The sequence below is a fragment of the Prionailurus viverrinus genome, chromosome C1 (genome assembly GCF_022837055.1).
Source record: "Prionailurus viverrinus isolate Anna chromosome C1, UM_Priviv_1.0, whole genome shotgun sequence".
Classification (NCBI taxonomy): domain Eukaryota; kingdom Metazoa; phylum Chordata; class Mammalia; order Carnivora; family Felidae; genus Prionailurus; species Prionailurus viverrinus.
Genome location: NC_062568.1, coordinates 151,675,106 through 151,701,086, shown reverse-complemented (window position 1 = coordinate 151,701,086; position 25,981 = coordinate 151,675,106). Strand labels below are relative to the sequence as shown.

At 38.0% G+C, this 25,981-nt stretch overlaps 1 protein-coding gene across 1 annotated transcript; it reads left to right on the top strand.

Moving 5' to 3' along the window:
• Positions 1-603: 603 nt before the first annotated feature.
• LHX8 (LIM homeobox 8) lies at positions 604-25,777 on the top strand. The gene is made up of 9 exons (XM_047872199.1): positions 604-717; positions 2,748-2,834; positions 3,239-3,400; positions 7,279-7,400; positions 9,535-9,755; positions 10,267-10,370; positions 15,314-15,409; positions 21,705-21,888; positions 25,701-25,777. Exons 1-9 carry the CDS (start codon positions 637-639, stop codon positions 25,775-25,777), a joined length of 1,134 nt encoding a protein of 377 aa, XP_047728155.1. The 5' UTR covers positions 604-636.
• Positions 25,778-25,981: the final 204 nt, after the last annotated feature.

The window sequence follows — 25,981 nt, the reverse complement described above, 5'->3', positions numbered from 1 at the left end:
TGTTTCAGAAGAATGACTAAAAAGTTTAAGTCACTCAGACCTCCGCTTCCCCTTCTGCTTGCTGCAGAAAGAGATGTAACCTGAATCTTTGTTTAGGTTTTGGTTGGGGAGCGAGAATTAAAAAGCCACGGCAAATGCAGAGAGCAGATTTTTTTTTTTTAAGTCAAAAGTTAACAGGCCATTCCCAATGTTTTTTTTTTTTTTTTTTTCTTTAATAGTAAATCTGGAGTAAGTTGGCTTGCCCTGATAAAGATCTTAACATGTACAGAAGGCGGGTTTTCCTTAAGGAGGTGAGGCTATTCCTCCAGGAAAAGACTCTCCCCCCCCCCACACACACACCCCCTTCCCTCCCTTTATGCAAGGTTCCACCCTCTGGAAAACAAAACTTTTTTTTTTTTTTCCCCTTTTCCTGGAGGGACAGAGTTCAGTGAAGTTGGGATAGGAATCTTAGGAACAGCCCGTCAGTGGTAACGGCCACAGCGGCCTCTTTGGACGAAGACTTGTTTGTAGCTTTCTTACTCTTCTCGGGGTCGGCTTTTATTAGTGTGTTGGGGCGGGGGAGGGGGGCAGACCGGCAGGCACGGACAGCCGCTGACCCTCTGGAGTTGGTATGTGATAAGCAGCCCTAGCAGTGCCATGTATTGGAAAAGCGATCAGATGTTTGTGTGTAAACTAGAAGAAAAGGACGTGCCGGAGCTGGCAGTTCCCCCTAAGAAGGTGAGCGAGCCGACGTCTGGCCAGACCAGCTGAATTGCAGTTTCCATACAACGCGAGCTGTTTGGGCTCCTAAACGAGGTTCAGAAATTACCTGTAACGGCCTCAACTTCAGACCTGGCAATTTTTTTTTTTTTTATTACGTAGTAGCGTTAGTCAGTAATCATTGCCTCCCCTCCCCACAAGCTCACTTAACCTGAGGCATGGAGACTGTAATTTGGGAGACGAAGCCTCGAGCCTAAGGCGTTCTCGGGTACATGTGAGTCTTGCTTTTGTTCTATTTGCCGTGGTGATTGATCTCGGCGGTGGGGAAGAGCGTGTCGGGAGGTCCGGGCGGCTGTCGGGTGGGACTAGAGGCTTGGCTCGGTGCGTGCAGCTGCCCGCGGGCACTGGCCCGCGCAAAGGCGCGGAACCCGCCGCAGCGCGACCCGCGCTGACGCGGGCGCACGCACAAACACAAGAAGTCGTGGCTCCTGGAAGGCCCTGGGGCATCCCAGGGAGGGCCAAGAGGGCCATTTTACTTAAAATACCAAACAACAACAACAACAACAACCACCCCAGGGCACGCGAATCACACCTTTCGTCTAGTCTAGTAAGTGGGGGAAAACTGACAAGCTCTCACGTCACTCTGGAGGCAGGACTCGTGGGTGTCTCGCGTTTTAACTTTGAAAATCATCTGCAGCCTGTTCGAGCGCGGCAGAGGGTCCCGCACCGGATACCGCTGACTTGATCTTTGCTGGGACGGTGGCGGGGAACACCCGGCGAACGCGGGGCTTTACCGCTTAAACTCTCCTCATGTCTGCGAGGATGCGGCCTCCGTGTGGCGGCGCTGGGTCCAGCCCAGGGAGCGCACCGGAGGGTCCCCGCTGAGGGCCGGGGGACTCCCAGGTTCGGACAGTATCTCGTCTGGTGCAGCCAGAAGGAGGACGAGGGAGGCGAAGAGTCAGAAACGCAGGTGTGGGCCGCCGGAGTTCGGCACCCCCTCCGCGCAAACAGGAGTTTTCGTAAACGAAGGCAGAAAAAGCCTAGGAGAGGCTGCGTTTTCGTTTAGGAACAAAACTCCAGTAAAGGCTTGGGAACACTTGAGTAATGCGCGCTGTTGCTTTAAAACAGTTTGACCGAGGTTGGGTGAGTTTTAATGGCACAAATTAAATTCAGCTGGATATTTTCCATTATTCGACCCGCTTTTTGCGCTGGTTAAAAATAATTCTCTAGTAGCTCAAATGTTGACTTACTGAGCAGTAAGTGGCAATTTACACCTTAAAGAAACGAGTGTAAATCACTCGCAGCTCTAATTGCTGTAAGTTTACGAAAGAGCTGCTGGCTCGGTTTAATCTGAAGCATTTTCATTCAAATTGTCATCGGAACAAACACCAGGCTTCTTAAATCCCGCTGTAATTAGCTTTCAAGTATCCTATTAAACCTCTTCACCTTTCGGGCTATCCAATTCAAAACGCTCCTTTTTAAAAATATATATGTGTCTTGCTCTTTTAATTGAGGTTATTAAAGAAATCAAGTTTCTTCCCCCACCCCCTCCTCAATCCTCTTTTCTTCTCTCCCATTCCACCCCCCCTCCCTTCCCGCCCCTTGCACCCGCTTTAGTCTGGTGATCCCCGCTCCGCCGTGATTGACGTCTAGAAAGAAAATGCTTTGTGCTGGGATGATTGTTATTAACTTGTTACCCCCGGTAGGGGGGCGGGGAACCGACTTGCTTCGGCGAGCGCTAGGGACCCGCAGCCGCGAGAGCGCCGCGGCGCGCTGGGCAAGCCTTTAGCGCCCGGGTGGCCGCCTCGCCGCGCGCTGGGGCTGCGCAGCCGCCGCCCGCGGCGGACAACGGAGAGGCTGCGCTTCCGCGCGTTTGCCCGCGGCCCCGGGGCCCAGGAGCCCTGACGGCTGCACGCGCGGCCGGGCGCGCTGGGGGCCTTCTTTAGCCCGCTCCGCGTGCCAAGAAGCCGAGGCTCTGGGCTGCGCTTGCCGGCTCTGAAGTTTTCCTCACCGTTTCTCCCCACTTTCCCCTTCCGCTCACCCCGCAGTGCCCGGGGCTCATGTCGGAGGAGTGCGGGCGGATTGCAGCCCTGGCGGCCGGGAGGACTCGGAAAGGCGCCGGGGAAGAGGGACTGGTGAGTGGGGAGGGACACGGCTGTTGGAGGCTGGAGGTGTGGAGACCGCCCAGGACGAGAGGCCGCTGTCCGCGCGCTCCTCCGTGGGCCCAGCTGGCCCTCCGAGGACCGGGTGCAAGGAAGGCCTGGGGCAGGGCGGGGTGGAAAGCTGGGCCGGCTGGACGGTGATGCAGGGCTGTAAGGCGCCCTTGGGTCCTTGAAGTCAGGGTCAACAGCCCCAGCGGGTGGGTGGCAGGAGCTTGGACTTGGCGGGGGGGAGGAGGAGTGAGAACAGGAAGGGAGAACTCATGAACTGGGGGTGGCCTGAGGAAAAGGGGAAGGGGGGGATCCCGGTGGGTCGGTGGGATGAGGAGAGGAGGAGGGGTCTAGAACCGCCTGCGACTGCGCCTCGCGGCTTCCTTCAGGTGAGCCCCCAGGGAGCGGGGGACGAGGACTCGTGCTCCTCCTCGGCCCCGCTGTCCCCGTCGTCCTCGCCCCGGTCCATGGCCTCGGGCTCTGTCTGCCCCCCTGGCAAGTGTGTGTGCAACAGCTGCGGCCTGGAGATCGTGGACAAGTACCTTCTCAAGGTAGGGTGGAGCCGCGAGGCCCAAGGGGAGCGGGGTTACTCTAGGAAAAGAGAAAAGTTTTTCCTTCTTTTCCTTTCAAGTTGTCTCTGCAGGTTGTAGGCTTTCTCAGCAGAACAGCCCGGTCCAGGGAGAAGAAATCTTAGAATCTCCCATGTTGTAATACAGCTTGTTGATGACAGGTCGTGGTCTACAAGTGCCGACACCCCGGGTGGACGTACTGGAGTCAGCCACCTACTTATAGAAAAGCAAAAGTGGGCTAATCTTTTTACTCATTTGGAAACAGAGTCCAGGTTATGGTCCCTCCACCCCCGATAACACCCACACACCTGCCTGCTTCTAAGAGCTCCTGGTCAGTATATGTTGGCTGATTCCCCTTTGCAGTGTCTCCTTTGGTGAGGACCACTGCAAAGCGCTTTAAAGGGCCTTTTCTGGACAGATTTTTTACATAGTCTTATTTTTAGTAAGTTACTTCAACCTTTTTCAAAGAAAAAATTTGTAGGAACATTTAAATAAAAACCGTTTTCAGGCTCTTATTAAGAGCCTCTTGTTAAGGCTTAATACTTGGAGGCCACCCAATGCTTTTTTTCATGTCACCTCCAGTGCTTGTGGGGAAAAAAATAGAAATTGATATAAAGGTAGACCAAAAGAGAGAGAAGGAGGGAGGGAGGGAGGGAAGGCAGGAATGAAAGAAAACAGAAACGAAAGCAAAAAGAAAGAAGAGAAGGATCTATCGATGCCTGGGATGAAGTGCTTCATGTGGTAGTTGGAGAGGTGACTGTCTTAATTGGTTTCACTTCTTAAAATACTGTGCGGGAGTTTTGGAGTCAAAATTCTGGTAGGCCACAGTTACCCATGCCATTGAATGAAGGTTCATGGTCCCATGTGTCTTACTCCTAATACCATGGGTTTTCAACTTCAATAGCTTTTTAAGACTACTATTTAAAATAATGGTCTCTCCTACACTAAATTAGTAGCAAGCCAATTCACTTTCTATTCCCTCCTCACCAATCTGTCCACACCCAACATCTCCATTTTTTCAAAAGGATTAATTATAGAGAGTACGAGTTCAAAAAGCTAGTTATTGGGCTCCTTTAAATTTCTACCTCAGTGTATAAAGCTGCTTAATCTGTAAAGTGGGAATAAAACCCTATAGATACAACCTAGATAGAGCATCAAAAGAAGTTTTGGTGAAAAAATTAAAAGTAACTAAATCTTAATTGGTGATTGCTTCTTAAAGTTGACAAATTAGCATGGCTTTCTCTTTAAATCTGCATTCCTAGGATACCCTTTTCACTGTTTCTAGACCTGAGTCTTTCACTGTTTCTAGACCTAATATCTCAAAGTCATTTTTTGGATCAAAATTAGTTTATTGTCAATGAAACCTCTTCATAATTAGCATAATCTTTAAGAATGTTTCTGAACATTCTTAAAGGCTATAAAGGCTTTTCTAGCTCCTCCAGAGAGAATCTAGAAAAAAAGGGTATTATAAAGTGACTCTTACCATACCTCTGAAATACATAAGTTATTTCTAGTGTTCACTTTTATATGTTAAAAATTTATTTGTACCTCATATTATTTACTTGTATGATGTAAAATATCTAAGTTACCTAAATGAGTTACATAAAGCTTTTCTTTGTAGGAATGTAATCCAGTGAGGTCTTCTATGCACACCCTTATTCTGTCCCTTTTGTACATACTAGTATATTAGCTCTAACTAAAGTTTGACACTGTATGATTATATAAAAATGTTGAGTTTTTTTTTTTTAATTTGTATACTTATTCTAAAAGAGAAGTTTAAATTCAATTTGAGTCACTGGTGAAAATTGTTGGATCTAGACCTAGTAGAGTATTTGAGGGTACAACGATCTATAATAAAAACCATTTAATATAGAAAAACATCACCTCGTGAGGCAAGTAAAATGGAGTTAAGACAAAAATGTAGGAGAGGAATTAGATGGGTCTTTGGCTTCATCTAATATTTCAGTGCCCTGTCGTTTGGGTAGACTTTCTGGCTTGGTCTTATATACATTTATATATTGGATCAATACCAGCCATCAGGAAAGGTCTATGTTCTTCAGAATTTTCTCTTTACCTTACTTTCCTTTCTGGAAAGTAATGGAAGATGAGGAGGTTTTTTGTTTTTTGTTTTTTTTTTTAAGTAAACTTTAAGGAAAGGTAGCAAACCAAGCATTAGGTTTGGCTTTAGGAAGTTAGAGGGTGGCCATGACTCTGCCCTGAAGCCTGAATCTACACTTGCTTGAGGAGAAGGAAAAAAAAAAGATCCTGGATAAGATAAAAGTCCCTAAACATTGAATACTAAAGGAAGCATATATTTTTAAACTTTAATTGGACTATGTTATGAAAAAATAGAAGGAAAATACACACTTATTTCTAGGACAATATTAACCATTGTTAGTACTTTTTTATTCTGGCTTCCTCAAATTCATTTTCTTTCTCTCTCTCTTTCTTTCTTTCTTTCTTTCTTTCTTTCTTTCTTTCTTTCTTTTCTTTCTTCTATTTTCCAAGTTTTCTTGTGTAGTAAACATTGTAGCTCAAGACCCAAACTTAAAATTTAAAAAATTTTACCAAAATGATATTCTCATTAATGCTTTGGAAGGAGGCCCATAACTGTAATTAGAAGTAAGTGAAATTTTTTCCTTCAGCTTTAAAGTACCTTTTATGTTTTGTATCACAGGAAAACATTTTGAAGAGTAGTACTAATCTTGGACAAATCATTGGACAAATAGGGTTTTTGCTACAGTATTTCATGATAAAGACCATTTCACAATTTCCCATTTTCACAATTTCCTAAACATTTGAAACATTAGATCCACTTGCAGGGTGTAACTGTGTTTTTGCATCATTGCAGTTCTTTCATATGAAATGAAATTATGCTTAATTAGTGAAGCATAAACTCGGTTCTTGTGTCCATTTAACAAGAGCAAACTTTGGGAGCGTGTGTTACATACAGGCAGGTTCAATCCTGTACACATCTTCATTCTTGAAAGCTCAAGTTGTAGTGCTTATAGTATGATAGCAACAGTTTAAGGTGAGGGTTATGATTTGTTCTCTGAATTGATGATATTTCATGTGCCTATTTAAAAAATATAAGGTGGTGTGATTTATTAAACCCTATTTTATGCCTTACTACTTGAAATACAAATGGCAAACAGTGCCTGGGTGCCTTCTTAGAACCACTTATAATCAGATTAATTTCTTCTCCAGTAATCAAATCATTAGGTAGGGTTACCAATACTTTACTCCTTGATTCTATTATTTAATGTTAGAAAGTAGCTGGGACTTCTGCCATATCAACATTTAAATCTACCTTAGCCATTTCTGTTTGGTAAGGGAAATGGATTGCCTGCCTTCTTTATAAGGGTAAGTATCTTACAAGGCTTCTTTTTCACCGTCTTTCTCTCTCACTTTAGTACACCATTTATAATTGGGCAGAAAGTAGATTGAGAAGGTGTGTGGCTTGACTTCTTCAGCCACCAGGTTTCATGGCAGGAAGACCTTGGTAAAAGAAAAAAATAAAATAAGCCTGTATGTAGGATTTCAGAATGACAAAAATTTTCCGTGTTCATAGAAGTTTGATTTCAAAAAGAAAAAAAAAAAAAAAGCACACACTCTGATTTCTTCAGACAAATAAAAAAATAAACACAAAATAGAAAATATACAGTTGTGATCTTTTGTGGTGTCTAAAAGAGAATACATCTAGACCGATATTTGTGTAAATGACACCATTTAGATAGAAACATTCAGAGCATATGTTAAAATATTAAGGACCTGGGTTTTAAAATTTCTCAGTGTGCAAAACCGGTGGAATGATACTCTGTAAATATGATATTAAAATGGTTTCTTATTTCCCTTTACAGGTGAATGACCTGTGCTGGCATGTTCGGTGTCTCTCCTGCAGTGTCTGCAGGACCTCCTTAGGAAGGCATACCAGCTGTTATATTAAAGACAAAGACATTTTCTGCAAACTTGATTATTTCAGGTACACTATGGAATATTTTTAGTAGATACTCCAAGAAATTATTTTGCAAAGAAAATTTTGTAAATAAGCTTTCTGGTCTGGTTTTACATATTAAAAACCCATTTTCTTGTATAATGGATTTCAGAATGAGAATGCTTGACATTTTTAAGGTATAGCTCCTACTAAAACAAATAAAATAAGCATGTTTATGTGTTTTAAGAATTCAATATACAAACACTAATTTAAAATAATTATTCCCACTTGGAGGAATGAAAGTTTGAGATATTTAAAAAAAAAAAGGGGGGGGAAACTTCTTGCTGTGCATAGGTAAAATGTAAAATATAAGATGATTTATTGTGACAGAGACCCTTGTTTGCAGGGCATGATAAGATAAAATGAAATAATTATGGGGTGGGGGGAATCAAGATTTTGTTAAGTGTTTATCAATTTACTATAGAATAATCCCTAGCTATACCCTACAAAATGTCAGCAGTTTGGAGACTATGATAAATCATATAATTTAGAGGAACCAACCATTCCAATATCAAATACACCAAGTTTGATTATTCTGTGTGAATATCTGATTTCTTTTTGTCTCTTCTTTGATTTTTGTTTTGTGAGATTGTATTGGTCTAAGATATTAACATTTTCTCTATGAACTCTCTAAACATTTCTTAAATGTACAGTTTATTCTAGGATATAATTCAGTTTTTAATGGATAGCTATCTAGAAATTGAAATTATCCCTAAGCATGATTTTTTAAAATTGCTATATTTTTTCTTTATTTGCATTTCCAAATGAAGCATAATGTTTATTGTGAAATTGATACTATATAATGAAGTTTGTAATACCAATTATGTTGTTTATTCTCAGCTTCAGAAACTGGTTTCAGAGAGTTTAGTGATTGATTTGAATAAAATTGCTAATTTAAAGCAATTCATAAAACGTAGAGTCCTTTATTTTAAAAAGTCACAGAATTTTATGGGGCGCCTGGGTGTCGCAGTCGGTTAAGCGTCCAACTTCAGCCAGGTCACGATCTCGCGCTCCGTGAGTTCGAGCCCCGCGTCAGGCTCTGGGCTGATGGCTCAGAGCCTGGAGCCTGTTTCCGATTCTGTGTCTCCCTCTCTCTCTGCCCCTCCCCCGTTCATGCTCTGTCTCTCTCTGTCCCAAAAATAAATAAACGTTGAAAAAAAAATTAAAAAAAAAAAAAGTCACAGAAATTTATAAATACTAGAAACATATTTCTCATCAGGTTTACTCTCCATTTCCTCAAAAATAGTAGCAATTTGTCTCCTCTTTGACTTAAAATATGAAACTCTTTAATTTTTTAAACATAATTTAAAGCTTTTTGAAAGGTTTGGTTTCAGAGACCTATTGAAAATCTAGTTCTTCAGGATTTTTTTATACTTCATATTTTATCATATTTTGAAATTTAGTTTTAGGATTCAGTTCTTCAGATTGAGTTAAAGAAACGGGCAGTCCCTCTAACAATATATTAATGAATAGAAACAGACATCCATCTAGTTTGATGTGGATATGTATTTCTCCCCCTCCTGTGGCTAATGATATGATAGCTTATTCACCATTGGAAACATACCTGAGTTTTCCTTCCTCACCCTCAGGGTGAAAGTCTTCTGTTCTACCCATTTTTTGATACTATCAGTTTTAAATGTTTAAATATTTTAATTTAAAAAATGATATCGAAAGCATTTTTAAATTATCTCAATTTGGTTTTAAGAAGTCATTTATCTTCAGTGGTATGCTTTTACACTTTTAGGTTTCAGTCCTCAATGTATGTATGTTTGTATCTTGAGTTTCTAGGTAATTTATAAAATATAAACTTATTTATATTTGTTACAAAAGGGATATTGAAACTCATACTGCATTTATTTTAAATGGAAAAATCCAGTCTTCCTTTAACGTAACAATGAGGAGTTTTTGTTTTATAAACAGGTTTGAATTATGACCGTTATGTCAAGTCTTGATTGCTTACCATATTGACTTCTAGAAAAGTAATTGATTCCTGTTTCACTTTCAAAAGATTTAAACACTTAGGTTAATCTAGTGAGTATTATAATGTGTTAGTTTACTCTTAGGCTTATAAGTATCTCATCAAACATTAAAATCTTTACCTCCTGCTCTTCTATTTATGTAGAAGGTATGGAACTCGCTGCTCTCGTTGTGGGAGGCACATCCATTCTACTGACTGGGTCCGGAGGGCCAAGGGGAATGTCTATCACTTGGCATGCTTTGCCTGCTTTTCTTGCAAGAGGCAGCTTTCCACAGGAGAGGAGTTTGCTTTGGTGGAAGAGAAAGTCCTCTGCAGAGTGCATTATGACTGTATGCTGGATAATTTGAAAAGAGAAGTGGAAAATGGTAAATATATACTTAAAATACTTTAGAGTCTTTGGGGACGGTGAATACAGGGAATAAAAAAGATTTTTCCTAAGGTCATTTTAATGCATTATTTTGTGCAGTGTAATTGTGGTAAAAGTCATTAAGCATATACTGTTAGTGATGATCTCCATCTGTTTATTTACAGGGAATGCCATGGCATGCGTATTAGCCTTGTACCATATTTTCAGGCAGCAGCCTTGAATTTAGGGTCTGTTTGGCTTTTCGTAACCAGTTTTCCTGTGTTTGTCTCCTAAGGATGAATCTTAGATATGTGCTCTTCTAGTTTTTTGCACTTTTTTGACTAAAATATACAAGCCTATAAGTGGAGTGTTGTTTCCACAGAATATTTGTAGTGTGTTTTAAAACTTAACTCCCAGATTTGGACAATTTCCAATTTTGCACTGAGCCAAGAGATGCAAGAAATATATTACTGCTTGATCAGTAGAGCCATTTGAGTTACCAGTATATATGCTATTGTTTTTAAATGCAGGTAATGGGATTAGTGTTGAAGGTGCCCTCCTCACAGAGCAAGATGTTAATCATCCAAAACCAGCAAAAAGAGCTCGGACCAGCTTTACAGCAGATCAGCTCCAGGTAGACATGACAATGAATTCATGATTTTTGAATTCACTCCTGATGAAAATAAAAAAAACACACACAAAGAAAACCCAATCCCTCCTCCCTCCAAACAAACAAACAAACCCAAAAACAATCTCTGTGCTGCCTAAAAACATTTTCATGTTTTCAAAAAAGTTGGCCTGTGCTTTTAAAGAAAGCTAAATTGATGAATGTATGAAAACATACTTATTTCCCTAAAATGTTTATCAATATTCTCAGAGTAATGATCTGGTATTAGTCATTCAAGCTTTATTTTCCTGGGTTCTATTGGTATTAATGTCAAAGTGCAAACAAAATGTTGATCTGTCCTGAAAAAATCAATGTAACTCAGGCATTTATTTACATTACTACCTATAATTGTGATAGAAGACAAAATAGTTTAAGACTATTAACAGAAAGAGACATACAGTGTGTGGGTCTGTGGGACACTAATGTGCTGCCTTTTTAAGAAATTGCGATGAGCCTTTTAATGGCTAAGATTGTACATTTTCTGAATAGGAAAGAATTGAATATGCCTTACCATAAACAACAGGAATCTAGTTATTGACTCCAATCAAGTAGACATATTGTTCTTTTTAAGCGGGATAAAGGGAGGTAATTCTATATGATGCTAATGGTTGATTATGTCTCCTGAAAAAGGAAGGATTATTTTCTGTTTGGTTGTCCTAAATATAATTGTTATAAATTCATGTCACTTGTCAAGAAAATAATTAAATAATTACTTATAATTAAGTCTACACATATAATGATTCTTTCTGGCATTTTTTCAGATAAAGAAATCACATTTTCTAAAAGATTAATGTGGATGAGGTATTTGTTTTATGTTAAGGTAAAGTAACATTTATTGAGCACCTACCTTGTACTGCTGGGTGCTTTACACATAGTATCGGCCTTAGCTCAAACTTTAAAGGTTAGTTATACAACGTTAACAACTGAGTAAAAGTAATATTCTGAAAATCACAAATAGTATTCTAAGACTTGCTAGTATTTAAGATGAATATAGTAAAAGGATTTCAGGAGAAATGTTTTTATTTGGAGAAAGATTAAGAAAGAAACCTTGACGTGATACAAATATTCCAAGGGAACTTGGATTACATAAAACCCTAAATTAGGAGATATGAGTACCTGTGAGAGACCTGGAAGCAAAATATCCAGTAGCTACAAAATGTCTGAGTTAAAATAGAATTTCTAGTATAAATATATTCTGTTTTTAAAATGGGCTGTTTCCATGAAGGTCTGGCTATAATTTTAATAATTATAAGTCTGACAGTAAAATTTTATATGAAATTAAAGTTATTAAAATTGTGAAAATTTGAAACAACTTTAGGTAGATATACCATTTCATACAGGAAGATAATCATAGGTACTGATTAAAGAGGGAATATTTGTGAAGGTCTTGTGTGTCAATTCCTACACTAGGCATTTATTTACCCTGTCTCCTTTAATTCTTAACAATAATTCTTTGATGTAGGTAGCCTCTTCCAAGAGGTGTAGGAACCCCCCTCAAATCAGACTACCAACGGAATGGCAGAGAAGAGATTTGCAAACTTCCCCAATCCTCTGGTCTTTTGCTTGGCCTCCAGACCATGAGTGGAATAAAAGTTCCACTTAATAGCAGCAGCAGCTAAAACAAGAGTTAGAGTCTGAATCTTGTATATTAGCCTCATAGTTTTAAATTGCACACATGCATGAGCTATTTGTATCATCACATGCATTTTTATATGAAAATGTGATCTGACTCATGAGTTTTTAAAGATGTATTTAGGAATCATAGGTTTTAAAAAATGAAAATAGAAATGACATGCTTTCAAAGCATATACTCATTTTTTTTTCAGTATTTATTAGTATCTATTCTATGCCATGAATGGCTGAAACAAATGAGATACAATCTTTGTCCTCAAGTGGTTTTTTATATCTTGGGAATCTGGGATACATAGCTGTAAAGTTTTTTTTTTTAAGTGTTTGTTTATTTTGAGAGAGAGTGCATGCCTGTGGGCAGGGGGAGGGGCAGAGAGAGAGGAGAGAAAGAATCCCAAACAGACAGCACTGTCAGTGAGAGCCCAATGCAGGGCACCATCTCAGGAACCATGAGATCATGACCTGAGCTGAAATCAAGAGTCAGGCGCTTAATAGACTGAGCCACCTACGTGCCCCATAGCTGTAAATTTTTAAACACTTAAATCACTATATTTTGCCAGAACCTCTGATACATCAGGCAGTGTACCCTTTATGTCAAATTGTCCTTTCAGAAAGCTGAATATATTCTAGTAGTGCTTGAATTCAGCAAAATAATAAAATACTATAGATGATCAGTAAGTCAAGACTATTAATGAAGCACTGCTTTGGACAGAGGAGAGTTAACATGAGAAGAATAAACAAGATGATTTCCCAAAATTATTTAGAAATTTATGGGAAGAAAAGATCTTAAGATTCACAAAACAGAACAATATTTTGTGTTGGCAAGAATATTTCAAATATTGCCCCATGTGTAGAAATGGTATTTAAGAAGTTCCTGCCAATATTATGGTTTGCTTATTGTAGTTGGAAGCACTTGCTCCGTGATTATTAATATTAAACATTCCAAAGTTAGCAACTACTTTAATCTACTTTCCGATTGAGTTGGTCAGTTGCTACTATGCAGATGCCTGTCATCTCTGAGATTTCCTGGCCTTAAAATGATGAGTGTCTACAAAGGTTCACTCCTTGACCACATTAAAAAGAGCACAGAAAAGGAGTGGGGTGGGTTTCAACATCATTAGTGACTGGAGAACAATGAAATTAAGTAGAAATGAAAACGTTTATTTTGTGAGATTAAACATTGATAAGCATGTATTACTTTCCCTTTAGTATATACCAATTTTAAACCATCAGTATTCATTTAAGTTTTTGCTTTATTCCTTGATGAGAAATTGCTTTATTAAATGTAACTTGGTTCCATTATTAAACTTGTGAATTTGAAATGCATTTGTGAAAAGCATGCTGTCTTTTGTTTTATAAATTATCAATAATGGTCTAACAAGCAAATCCTTAAATATCTGTTTAGCTTTTCTTCTTGAAAAATTAAAATATAAAGACAGTTAACTTGCTCATTCTTTTTTCTCTTTGAGATGTTACATGCTCAACTACATGTAAACACAACTATTTGTACATGACAGTGTTGAAACAACACATTTTGAATAAGAAAGGGAGAATGAGGTAAACTGAATGAGATTATAAACTTTTAGGCCATTTCTGCCCATTTTTTAAAGTAAAAATACATGTGCTGTTTACAGAGAGTGTGTGAACAAATATGGTTGGAGAGGAAGTCAGGAATACCTTATTCTAGAAGAGTCACTCTTCGGAACTTAATTTTAAAAAATTGCAAACCTCATAAGGTTTCCTGGAACAACATTGGTGTTTTTCTCTACACTATCTTCAGATTTTTCTCACGTTGTCAGGGTTCATTCTGTTACAAACACTTAAGCATGTACTATGTGATGGGAAGGGGTATTAGCTCCTGGGGAAATGAAGAATAAGACATTTCCTTTGCCCTCAAGATGCTTACTTTCTGCTATTAAGAGCTATACTTGCCACTGAGTTATTTAGCTACCTTGTGACATGTGTAGTGGCAGAAGACTGTATTATATGAGGAGCATAGTGGAGCGTGCAGTTAATTTTGCCTATTGGAAATGATGCTGAGGCCACTGGTACTTAAGGTCTTTAGGTAGGTTGGTTACCCCCATCCCATACCTATGGACATGCATAATCATGTTGGATGACAGACTCCCCTCTTCCATATTTTATACTAGTTCCCTAAGTTGATTGGCTTTTAAGTTATAAAATTCAAATATCCCTCTTGATTCCCTCTTCAGAAAGAATACAAAGCCCTTGACTTGTGCTTTACTCTGATATTCCCTCTCCATGTTTCTCCTTTTACTTTGTATTCTTGGTAGTTATTGACATGTCCATATCTTTGTCTCAAAAAGTTGAGGCCAGGGACAATTTTTTCATATATCACTGTCTCATGACCCTTGGCACCGTGGTTCTAATCCAAAAGTTCATATTGAATCACCTGGGAGCTTTTTCAATCTACAGATGGTTAGATCCCAGGAAGTTCTTATGGGTGTCAGATGGGTGTCAGATCCCAGATATTGTTTTGCATAGAACAAGTGTTCAAAACAATTAATGTTGTACTAATTACAATTAAATGGTATCTATCTTTTGCACTGTATGCTATTTGCTGACTGATGAAAGTTATAGTATGGGCCTGTTTAGCTCAGTAGCAGTTGGAGATAAATGTGATAGTATTTTTGTATTTTTACAAGTTTTCTAATGCAAGAAATTTTTAACAAAATGGAAAAAAATAGTAAACAGGCTTATACCATTTATTCATTTCATTTGTATGCTGTAAGAATGGAAGAAGAGCAAAGGGGAGCTCATTTTTTTTTTTTAATTTTTTTTTCAACATTTATTTTATTTTTGGGACAGAGAGAGACAGAGCGTGAACGGGGGAGGGGCAGAGAGAGAGGGAGACACAGAATCGGAAACAGGCTCCAGGCTCTGAGCCATCAGCCCAGAGCCTGACGCGGGGCTCGAACTCACAGGCCGCGAAATCATGACCTGGCTGAAGTCGGACGCTTAACCGACTGCGCCACCCAGGCGCCCCTGGGGAGCTCATTTTTAACAGCATAGTTGAGAGAGAAGTTTTATGCTGAAATGGACTATTTTTTAAAAGGTCTCAACATAGCAACTTGTTTGTAAATTTATGAAATATGCTTTCTTTTCATTTATACATATTTCCCCATACTGATTTTCAAGTAATAAAATACAAGTATCCTATCTTCTTGTTCATGTCTTATCTCTCCTGTCATCAAAATGCAGAAGATTGAGCTTCTTATATATAGCTATTTACTACCTATACTTTTTTTTTAAAAAAACAGGTAATGCAAGCACAATTTGCTCAGGACAACAACCCAGATGCACAGACTCTCCAGAAACTGGCAGAAAGGACAGGCTTGAGCAGACGTGTGATACAGGTGATTATTTTTAAGGTTAATCAAGAGATACTAAAAGTTCTATTCTAGGCCTTTATAAGTGTGCATTAGTTTTTTGTGTGTGAAGAAATGGCAAAAAAACATTTGCTTTCTATTTTAGGTCTCTTTACACTCTACTTCAGCTTTTTAACTCTGATAATTGGCTTGCAAGGGCTAGGTTACCGGTTGTTAATGACTTTGTGCATAAGTTACTTCATTCCATGCTCACAGCAACCCTAAGATCCTCAAGCTGAAAAAGGCAAATATGGTTCCAAGCTAGATCTGGTTCTGAAGCCAGTAATTTTTTTTCCAACTTTTCTGTGATTGTGTAAGTGAGTGCGTGTGTCTAGGGGTGAGGTTGATGGCCTTTGTTAAAGATCCAGGTAGAGATAGTGGTATGAATAAAGTCAGGGAAGGATAAATTAGAGTGAATTCATTGAAACGTAAGATTTATATTTGCAAATTGTGAGAGCTGAAAGTGCTGGAACTGAACTTGGAGGGACCTGCAAGTATAGAGTTCTCTCCTGAGCAGGAGAAAGCCATGGTATGTGAATTCAGGAAGAAAGGGCTAGTGGCAGTACATGGGAAGAATTAGGGTAGAAAGAAGCTAGAGATATATGGTTAGTTGGGATACCCCGCAAAGTAGTCATTTTTTGAAGATAGGCTTAAATGAGGTAGTGACCTAGAGTTCACTGAGAAACATTTTATTGATTGCACAGATGGGAGAAAGACAAGAAAAGGACCTGGACACTCTAATGGGACACTAGCTGTGCTAGTCATGCAGTGATTGTGGAATTTGGGGATTTAAACAAGTATTTTAAAAGATGAGCAGGACTAAGCAAAAAGATCCAATGCCATGAAATTGGGTAAAATCCTTTAGAACAAGATCATAAACAGTAAAAAGAGAAGAATGGACTTTAGGGAGAGAGCAGGGTAAGAGATACTATTTGAAAGGGATGCAGTGACAGCTGGGATCAAGGAATGAGTCTAGTATGGAGGCATCATGGAAGCCAGAGGAATGTGTTCAAGGCAGAGGTGATCAACTGTGTCAAGATCTTATAGAGAAATCAGGGAAGTGGAAAACAATTTTAAGTAACACTCAAGATTCAAAAAGTTTAAGGAATTAATGCAAGTAACCATAACCAGCAAGATGAAATTCAGTTGCAGGGAGCAGGGGGAGGTAAAGTCCAACATTATACATGTGTTTCATTTCCTCAGTTGAGTGGTTGATAAATAGGTGCTTATTTTTCAGTTTATTCTTGTTAAGGCTGAGCTGTTTCATAATTAATAAATCATCTATATAGAGTATCTGATGGGGAAAGACCTGATGGTACTACAGCTTCTCTAAAGACTTAGATTCTCAGTGGATTTGGCTGACAGCACTCTAATGAGGTTCTCTGAGAAAGTGAGCCACACAACCTCAATGCTTTTCAGATATCCAGGGTATTGTGTTTATTTCAGAGTGCCAGATTTTAAAAAGGGGTCTAACAAGGAACCAATCTGAACAGACTGCTTCCTTTAGAGGCAGGCTAACAAGGTCATGACAGAACTAGAAATCATGTGCTAATATTAACAGTAACAAGAATACTTATCTGAAGATGAGATGCTAAGGGAAGGAATAGGATAAAAAGACTAAGTAACTTTAAGTATATGTGGAAGGTTGTCCTGCAGACTAGCAAAATCAGGTCTTTGCAAAGGAATATAGGAAAAAGCTGAGTTTACTCATAATGAAGAAGTTTTTCAGCATCAAAGTCTGTGAAAATGAGTGGGCTGCCATTGGAGATAGTGAATTTCCTGTGCCTGAACATGGAGCTTCCTTTGTTGAGGTAGTACAGACTGAACGGGTTGAAGGTTCTTCCAATCTGAGAGTCTATACGTTCAATGACCATGATTGCTCCAGCTGAGTCAATTCATGATTATTATGTTTTAGATTATTTTGAATTTGGAAGCAAAGGAAAATGAAAGATTTTCTGAGAAGGTTTCTTATTATTTCAATAAATAATGACCCCAGACAATGTCATGTGATTTCTAAGTATTTAGGTCACCAGTATTATGTGTAAGTTACCTTGGATCCAAGTACTAGAACCTGGAGAATATATTGTTCGATGGTGGCTTCTAATATGTGAGGATTGGATTTAAATATTTTTGATAGGATGGCAAAGGAAGGAGCATGCAAATATATATATTATTTGTATATATACATATCGTCCTTCGTGGTAATTTTGAAGAGTCAATTTCTGTTATCTCAGATAGTAGTCATAGTCTCTATGTCCAGTCTACTTCCTGTGATTGTGCACATTTTAGAAAAATTAGAGTTTTGATTGCTAGGCTTTGATTTTAATGTGCAAACTAGGTTATCCAACGATTAGGTAAAAACAGTGGTCTGATACACAGAGACAGTCTCACCTTTACCAACTAAAGTCTGCTTAGCGAGATATTAGTAACAGCAGATCTTTGTTGTACTGAAACCACAAAATATAGATGATTTTACTTTTAACACTGCATTCAGATACAATCACCGTTCACATACCCTTTCCAATAGGTGAATGATGAATTGTTCATCTTATGGAAACAGGATAAAGCAATGCTATTTCTTCCAGTTAGCGTCTTGGGAGTACATATCCATATTGAAATTTACATGATTTTTATTGTTAAACATCTTAAGCATTAAACAATTTAGTTTCTTTCCAATTTTTCATTATCATAAAAAAATGCTGAAATGAACAACACTCTATATACACCTTGCTCACTGGTTCAATAGTTTCCATAGAATAAATTTCTAGAAGGGGGGTTTTTGAGTCAAAAGCTAAAACATTTTAAGGCCTTTAAATAATTAACTAATAGTACAAAAATCAGCTTCCAGAAAGTTCATACCAGTTTATTCTGCCGGGAGCTACATATGCAAGTTCCCTTTCACTAACTCCTACAAATCCTGAATACTATCATTCTTTTACATTCTTTCTAATTTTGGCAGAAAATCTCTTTGTTTTTGTTTATGCTTCTTTTATTATCAATAACTTTAACATATTTGTTTATTTTGTAATTTTAGAAATTGTATGTTTTTAGTCCACTTTTCTATTACGTGGTTACTTTTCCATCTTACTGATTTTTATTGTTATGTTAGACTTCCATAGTTTCTTTTTCATTTATTTTCTCCACATAGAACTTTTATATTTTTATGTATTAATATCTCTCAATACTTTTTTCTTATAGCTTTGGCCTTTTTTATACTTCCTCACCTAGAAGTTATCAATATTAACTTTTGTTTTCTCTTAAACATTTATGGTTCCAGTTATTTCCATCTAATTTTTAATTTACCTGGAATTGACTTTTGGTTACTAGTGAGGTGTAGGGAGTTTACCATTTTTTTCCTCACAAATGATTAGCCAGGTTTCTCTAAATCAGTATTATCCCATTCATTCTCAATAATTTAAAATTCCATTTTTTTCATACACATAAGTCTTCTGTTTGGCTCTTTGGGCTTTCTCAGAGATTCATCTTATGGATTAGTCTTTTCTTTCACAGAATATCTACATAGCCTACTCTTAGCTTATAGAGTTTACAATTTGGAACTCAAAATATTTTAAAGTTTTTTTTAACTCTTTTAGAGGTTTGCAAAACAGAAGGAAGAAATTTTGAGTCAGTGAGGAAGGTCAAAATTACTTGTATTTGAATTCTAAAGCTGGGTAGCCCTCATGTCAGAAGTTATTTTCTAAAGTCTGGAATTGTCAACTATATTTTTCTGTACAAGTTACATGACATTAAAAAAATTTTTTTTAATGTTTATTATTTTTGAGAGAGAGAGAGAGAGAGAGAGAGAGACAGAGAGAGAGAGAGACAGAGAGCAAGCAGGGGAGGGGCAGAGAGAGAGCGAGACACAGAATCCAAAACAGGCTCCAGGTTCTGAGCTGATGTCAGCTCAGAGCCCGATGAGGGGCTCGAACCCACAGACCATGAGATCATGACCTGAGCTAAAGTCAGCAGCTCAAACAACTGAGCCACCCAGGTGCCCCCATGACATTTTGTGTTTACAAACCTCTCTGCTTGATTACCTATTGATGATCTTTCCAAAGAGCTATTTGAATCCGTATTAAGGTAATTTTTCTGCTGTTTATGTCATACCTTTTTCATACTATTTCCAAAATCTGGAATTTTTTTTTTTAAACTACTGAGTAGGTTCCATCCAGTACATAATTTATTGGAAACATAAGATACTTTGAAAGAACTCTGGCAACCATAGTACCATGTGTATTAGGTTGCATGTAGTCCACTGGGGTACATGTCTTCTGGGTACTGTTGGGGAAAAGACTGGTGACAGCTGTTTTCTCTTACAAGTTTGAGAAAACTTGTAACTTCTTGACTGGGTGGGTGACAGTAATGATGCTTACTGTTAAGGAACCTGTGGAGGGAACTGTGAAGACTCTGGGTCTCTATTTTCATATCTAAGAGCCTAATACTCCAGAAAATGGGGGAGAAGGCTGTGACTTCCCACTACTTTTTCTTGATATATGCCTACATCTTTTTCCTGAAACTTTCTCAGGTGGTACCTTTCAGCCACCTGGCCAGGGATGCATACCCCATTGCATTATTTAAAAAAAAAAAATTTTTTTTTAACATTTATTCATTTTTGAGAGAGCACAAGTGGGGGAGGGGCAGAGAGAGAGGGAGACACAGAATCCCAAGCAGGCTCCAGGCTCTGAGCTGTCAGCACAGAGCCCAACGTGGGGCTTGAACCCATGAACTGTGAGATCATGACCTGAGCTGAAGTTGGATGCTTAACTGACTGAGCCACCCAGGTGCCCCTACCCTGCTGCATTATTAACTATTTAGTTTTAACCCCTTGAGTTTATACTTTGAAAGCCCTCTATTTTTGAGTCCCAAGGACAGGATGTGTGTTTGAAATCAGGTCAGCTTTTTTATATAAATCTTTTTGCAGATTCCTTCTGTTTGACATTATTCAGCCCCAATTCCCTTATGCCATCAAACACCTACCAGCCCAGGGCAGAAGCTTATGTCCTTGATCTCTTCCTGGCCCTCTGTCCTGAAACTAAAATGTTCTTTGTCTTAATTTCCTAAAAGTTTTTATTCCTCCACTTCTCTTTCTCCTCATGACAAAGTGTTTGGAGTGACAGCAAATAAGTGCTATAATATTTTCACATTTTAATAGAGTAACACTCTATAGTCTAGTTTCATCTAGTGATAGGGAGTTCGAACACAGGCAGATTAATTACTGGAAGTATTCTGGGCAGCCTAGCCTCCCTCACCCTGACCTGGAAGCAAAACGATGCCTGCCCTGAATTTGATTCCTTTATTTCTATGATAGAGTGGACCACTCTTTCATGATTAGCTTTTTACATTTTGTGAACTGTTTTACTAATGGATATGTTTGTATTTTATTTTGCTTAAATATTACTCATTTTTTCTTATTATAAACCTGACCTTAACATACTTCTTAGGGAATAGTCTATGTATTCACTAAGAAAAATTGAACTCAGCAGGTTAAAATGTGATTGGAATAACTGAATCAAGAGGTTTGTAGAAAGCTTTAAGTTCTCAGTAGGGATTTTAGTCATTTGGGAAAAGATTTGAAATAAGTCCAGCAGGTGTCTAAGAATACATTTAGTTTTTGTTTTTGTTTTTTTTTTTTTTAAGTTCTGATTAAAATGGCTTTTTTGTTTGTTTTCTTTTTGTCCCAAATGCCAGTGGTTAAAGACGAGGAAACTTTTCTGGAATTCTCACAACTTCCTCCCTTCCTTTTTATTTTCGAAGATGCCAGTGTAGTATAGAATTGGCTTTTAAATAAATCACCAGATAGTTATTATTTGAGCAAAGAAAATGACCATTGATATTTGTGCAAATGTTCTCTTCAGTCTATAGAACTGTTTAAAAACCTTACTTAGTTTTTTTTTTTTTTTAAACTTTTATTTCTTTTGAGAGAGCATATGCTCGTGCACTCAAGTGGGGTAAGGGCAGAGAGAGAGCGAAACAGAATCCTAAGCAGGCTCCGCACTGTCAGTGCAGAGCCAAATTAATGCAGGCTCAGTATCACCATGAGATCATGACCTGAGCTGAAATCAAGAGTCGGCCTCTCAACCAACTGAGTCACCCAGGTGCCTCAAAAGCTTATTTCAATTTGTATTGTGCTTATATGGTAGAGAAATTTAGGATACATTTCTTTTTCTTTTTTAGCCTTAATAGTGAACAGTTTGACAGGGGATGCATTTCTTTTTAAACTGAGTTGATAATGTACTCAGAAGCTGAGATGTGACGTGCCTACATTGCTTTTCTCCTCCCTCAGGTGTGGTTTCAGAATTGTAGAGCACGCCACAAGAAACACGTCAGTCCTAATCACTCCTCCTCGGCCCCAGTCACAGCAGTCCCACCCTCCCGGCTGTCTCCACCCATGTTAGAAGAAATGGCTTATTCTGCCTATGTGCCCCAAGATGGGACGATGCTAACTGCGCTGCATAGTTACATGGATGGTAGGTATCCCAACCTTTAACAGCTGTTTCCCAAGCAACCAATAAGTGATCGTTTCTAATATTAGATTGTTGATAGGACTCATATTTTGAAATATTACCTCAGTAGTAGATGAAAAATATTGTGGGGAAGTGCAGTAGGGGGCAGAACTGTCCAAACATTCTTATTTCTATAACAACATTTTAAGGGACAAGTTTAACACCCACTTTACAGCTAAAATACAAATATTAATAATGACTATAAGTGCTTGATTTTTTACTTAGGACGTTAAAAAAAATTTTTTTTTTGGCTTTTCACCTGGTATTTAAATAATTTATTTTCCTATGGTCAGAGAAAGTATTCACACTCAGAGTTTTAGATTGGAATTTATGGAGTTTTGTCAAAGAAACTTTTATATGGAAGCAAAACATACATATAGAAAAGTGTACACGTAAAAAGTATCCAGCTTGGTGAACTATTACAGTGAACACATCCACGTAAATACTGACTAGATGAAGTAGTAGGACATAATTAACACCCCAGAAACCTGTCTTACGTACCCTTTCAATCATTATCCTCTTCTTCCAGAGCAGCATTGCCTTGACTTCCAAAGTCATGTTTTAGTTTTGCCTGTTCTTGAGCTTTACATAAACTGCACCATATGGAACGTATTCTTGTGTATCTCACTTCTTTCCACTACATTGTTCGTGAGATTCATCTGTATTGCTGCAAGGGTCAGTGTTTTGTTTTATTGTTCTATAGAATTCCACTGTAGGAATATACCACAGTTTAACCATTTTATGGTTGATAAACATTTGTGCTTGAGTGTGCTTAGGCTTTTATGAATATGCTGCTGTGGACTTTATTGTGCATGCCTTTTGGTGCACATTAATTCACACTTCTGTTTGGAACGCACCTGGGAATGAAACTTAGGGTCACAGGCTATACATACACTCAACTTCAGCGGATTCTGCCAGTTTCCCATAGTGGTTGTGCCAGTTTACACTCGGACCAGCAGTGGGTGAGACTTCAAGGTGCTCCACATCCTTGCTAACACTTGATATGGTGTGACTTCTTACTTTTAGCCAATTTGATAGTTGTGTAGTGCTTATCTCCTTATTTTAATTTGCTTTTTCCTCATGACTAGTGAGATTGAACATGTTTTCACTGGACATTTGTATATCCTTTTTTTGTGAAGGGCTTATTCATGTCTTTTGTCTGTTGGTCTGTTGGTTTGTCTGTTGTTTTTTTCCTTGATTTATCTTCGTTCTTCCTATATTCTGCATATAAAAAAGTTTTTTGATGATTATATGTATTGCAGATATCGCCTACTTTTCAGTGGCTTGCCTTTTTATACTCCCTTAAGGGTATGTTTTGTTGAGCACAAGTTCCTAATTTTAATATAGTTCATTTCATCAGGTGTGTTTTTTTCCCCCATTCGCGGGCAGTGCTTTTTTTGTGACCTGTTCAAGTAATTGTTTCTCTCAAAGATAATGAACATGTACCTCTTATGCTATCTTCTAGAAACTATCTTCCCTTTGATCTTTAGATTTACAGCCCATCTGGAATTGAATTTTGTATGTGGTATGAAATAGGAAGCAAAGCTCTTGTTATATTGATTAAAATACCAATGTCTCAGCTGTTTTATAGTGCTACATTTCTCACAAATCAACTGTTCATATAATGTAGGTGTCAATTTCTGTACACTCTATTTTGTTGGTCTGTTTATTTTCATAATAATACCTTAGTGTTTTAATTATGCAAAGCCTACAATTCTTTATATCCAGTAGAAAAGTCTTTCTACTTCCTTGTTACTCAAGTTTGTGTTGCTCATTCTTGACCCTTTGCATTTCCATAAATTTTACCAGCTTGTCAATTTCCACCACAAAACCCACAAACAATTGAAATTTTGATATAGTCTATTAGACCAATTTCTAAGAAACTGCCATCTTAATAATATCACCTTCCGTACTATGAACTTTGTCTATTTATTTAGACCATCTTTAAGTACTTTTTTATATTCCAGAGTTTTTGGTTTAGCACATCTAAGGTTCATTCACAAGTATTTGTTTTGATGCAGTTGTTAATGGTATTTCCTCTGTATGTGAAAATCTAGGTTGCCAGCTTTTTGTCCCCCCAGGACTTTGAAGGTAACATTGGGTTCTGGCTTGCATTGTTTCTATTGTTTAGAATATAGGTAGTTAATCTGATGCTACTTGTTGAAATCAGCTATTGGTCTAATTCTTGCTCTTTTGAAAGTGAATGTCATTTTACTGCAGCTTTTCTCTTTGTATTTGTTTTTCAGTTTTATTATAATGTGCCTAGATATGCTTCTTGAATATGTAGTTTGATGTATTTCATTAAGGAAAAGTCTGTTTTTGTGTCTTTAAATATTGTTTCTACCCCCTATGAAAATATCCCATATTTTCCACCCCTTTGAACTTCCATGCATTGAGGTATTTTCTTCTGACTTCTCTCCAGTTCACTAATTCTCTAATATGATGTAAAACTCACCCACTGAGTTCTTAATTTCAGTTATTGAAATTAACTTAAATTCAGTTTTAGAATTTCTATTTCATTCTTTTATAGTTTCCACTTCTATGCTGGAATCCTCTATTTTTGCCACTTTATTCCTTAACAAAATTATTATATTAATTATAGTTATACTAAATTTATGTCTGATAACTCTAATATCTGGATCTCTTTGTTTTCAGCCAAGTCATGTCTTCTTATTTGCCTTTTCATTTTTTATTGCACTTCAGACATTGTGTATGAAAAATTAGAAATAATTTGAGACTCCGGATGATCTCTTCCACCAGAGAGGATTTGGTTTCACCTCTGGCAGAAAGTTAGGCTAGGATAAGATCAACTTAATCCAATGAGGCATCACTGCTTACAAAGGCTGGTATATTTCTGGGTCACTATTTGTGTTTAGCCTTCTAGGATCCCAGACAGAGCCTGTGTTTTGTTTTTGTTGTTTTAAATTAAGGCTTCTCTTCATTGGTCCCTGATCTTTCATGTTTGTTCCCCACCACCCAGCCAAAGTCTAAATCCTGAAAGTCTGCTCCAATTCTCAGCCTCTCATACATTTCTTTTAAAATTGTCATTAAACTTGGAGGGGGTGGAGGGTAGTAGCCTCGGTTCATTTCCCTTCTCTTCTGGGACTTGCTTTGCAAGTTCTCACTGTCTTGGTATCTTTCAGATGCCTTCCAACAGATTTGTAAAAATTTTTTCCAGCTTTCCTAGTTGTTCTCAGAGGGAGGTTTGGTTTGAAGCATCATAGCCCTTGCTGAGAATGGAAACCTCATTTTAAGTTTGGGTTAAATGAAAAATCAGAGTCTGTACCATGGTTGCTATTACACTAGCATTAAAATTGTATGTGTTCACATGAATGACTATAGTTTTGCCTGTCAAATGTGCTTTGATGTATGTTTAGAGAATAGGCGGTTAAGCATTCATAAATGAGAAATTGGGGGTCATCCTACAGACACCTTTATGTGGAAGCTAGCAGTGTCTCTGCAGACAAAGCTTATGTTTTCTAGCTGCAAGGTAAAGTGCAGTGAATGGGGTATGGATGGAGGACATTAAAGTGTCAAAAGCTTGTGTCCCCAAAAGAGGTTTTGGGAGTAAACTATTCCTGGATTCTCATTTAATACTGTATTCATTGTGCTGAATAAGTTAATGCTTCTGCTGAGGTTAGTGGAATGAGTGTAGCTTGGTGCCCTCAGCTATAAAGAGTAATGAAAGTGCATTGCCTTGGATTGTTTTGGTTTGTTTTTAAATCATTTCTATTCACCCTACAAAACTGATCCACGAATTTCTTTCTATTTTATAGCTCATTCACCAACAACTCTTGGACTCCAGCCCTTGTTACCCCATTCAATGACACAACTGCCAATAAGTCATACCTAATTCCTTTTTTCAGGGATAGAAATGATTAAGGATATAATCTTGTCATTTATTATGTATAAAATACCATTGAAAAGATATTAATGTTAATTTTTTATTTAACACTCAAAGCATTTTCGACATCACTTTGCTGCCCAGGTATGTATCTATTGTTGGCCTGCAAGACACTTTTATTGATTCTTCATTTTTTTGTAAAATTTATGTTTA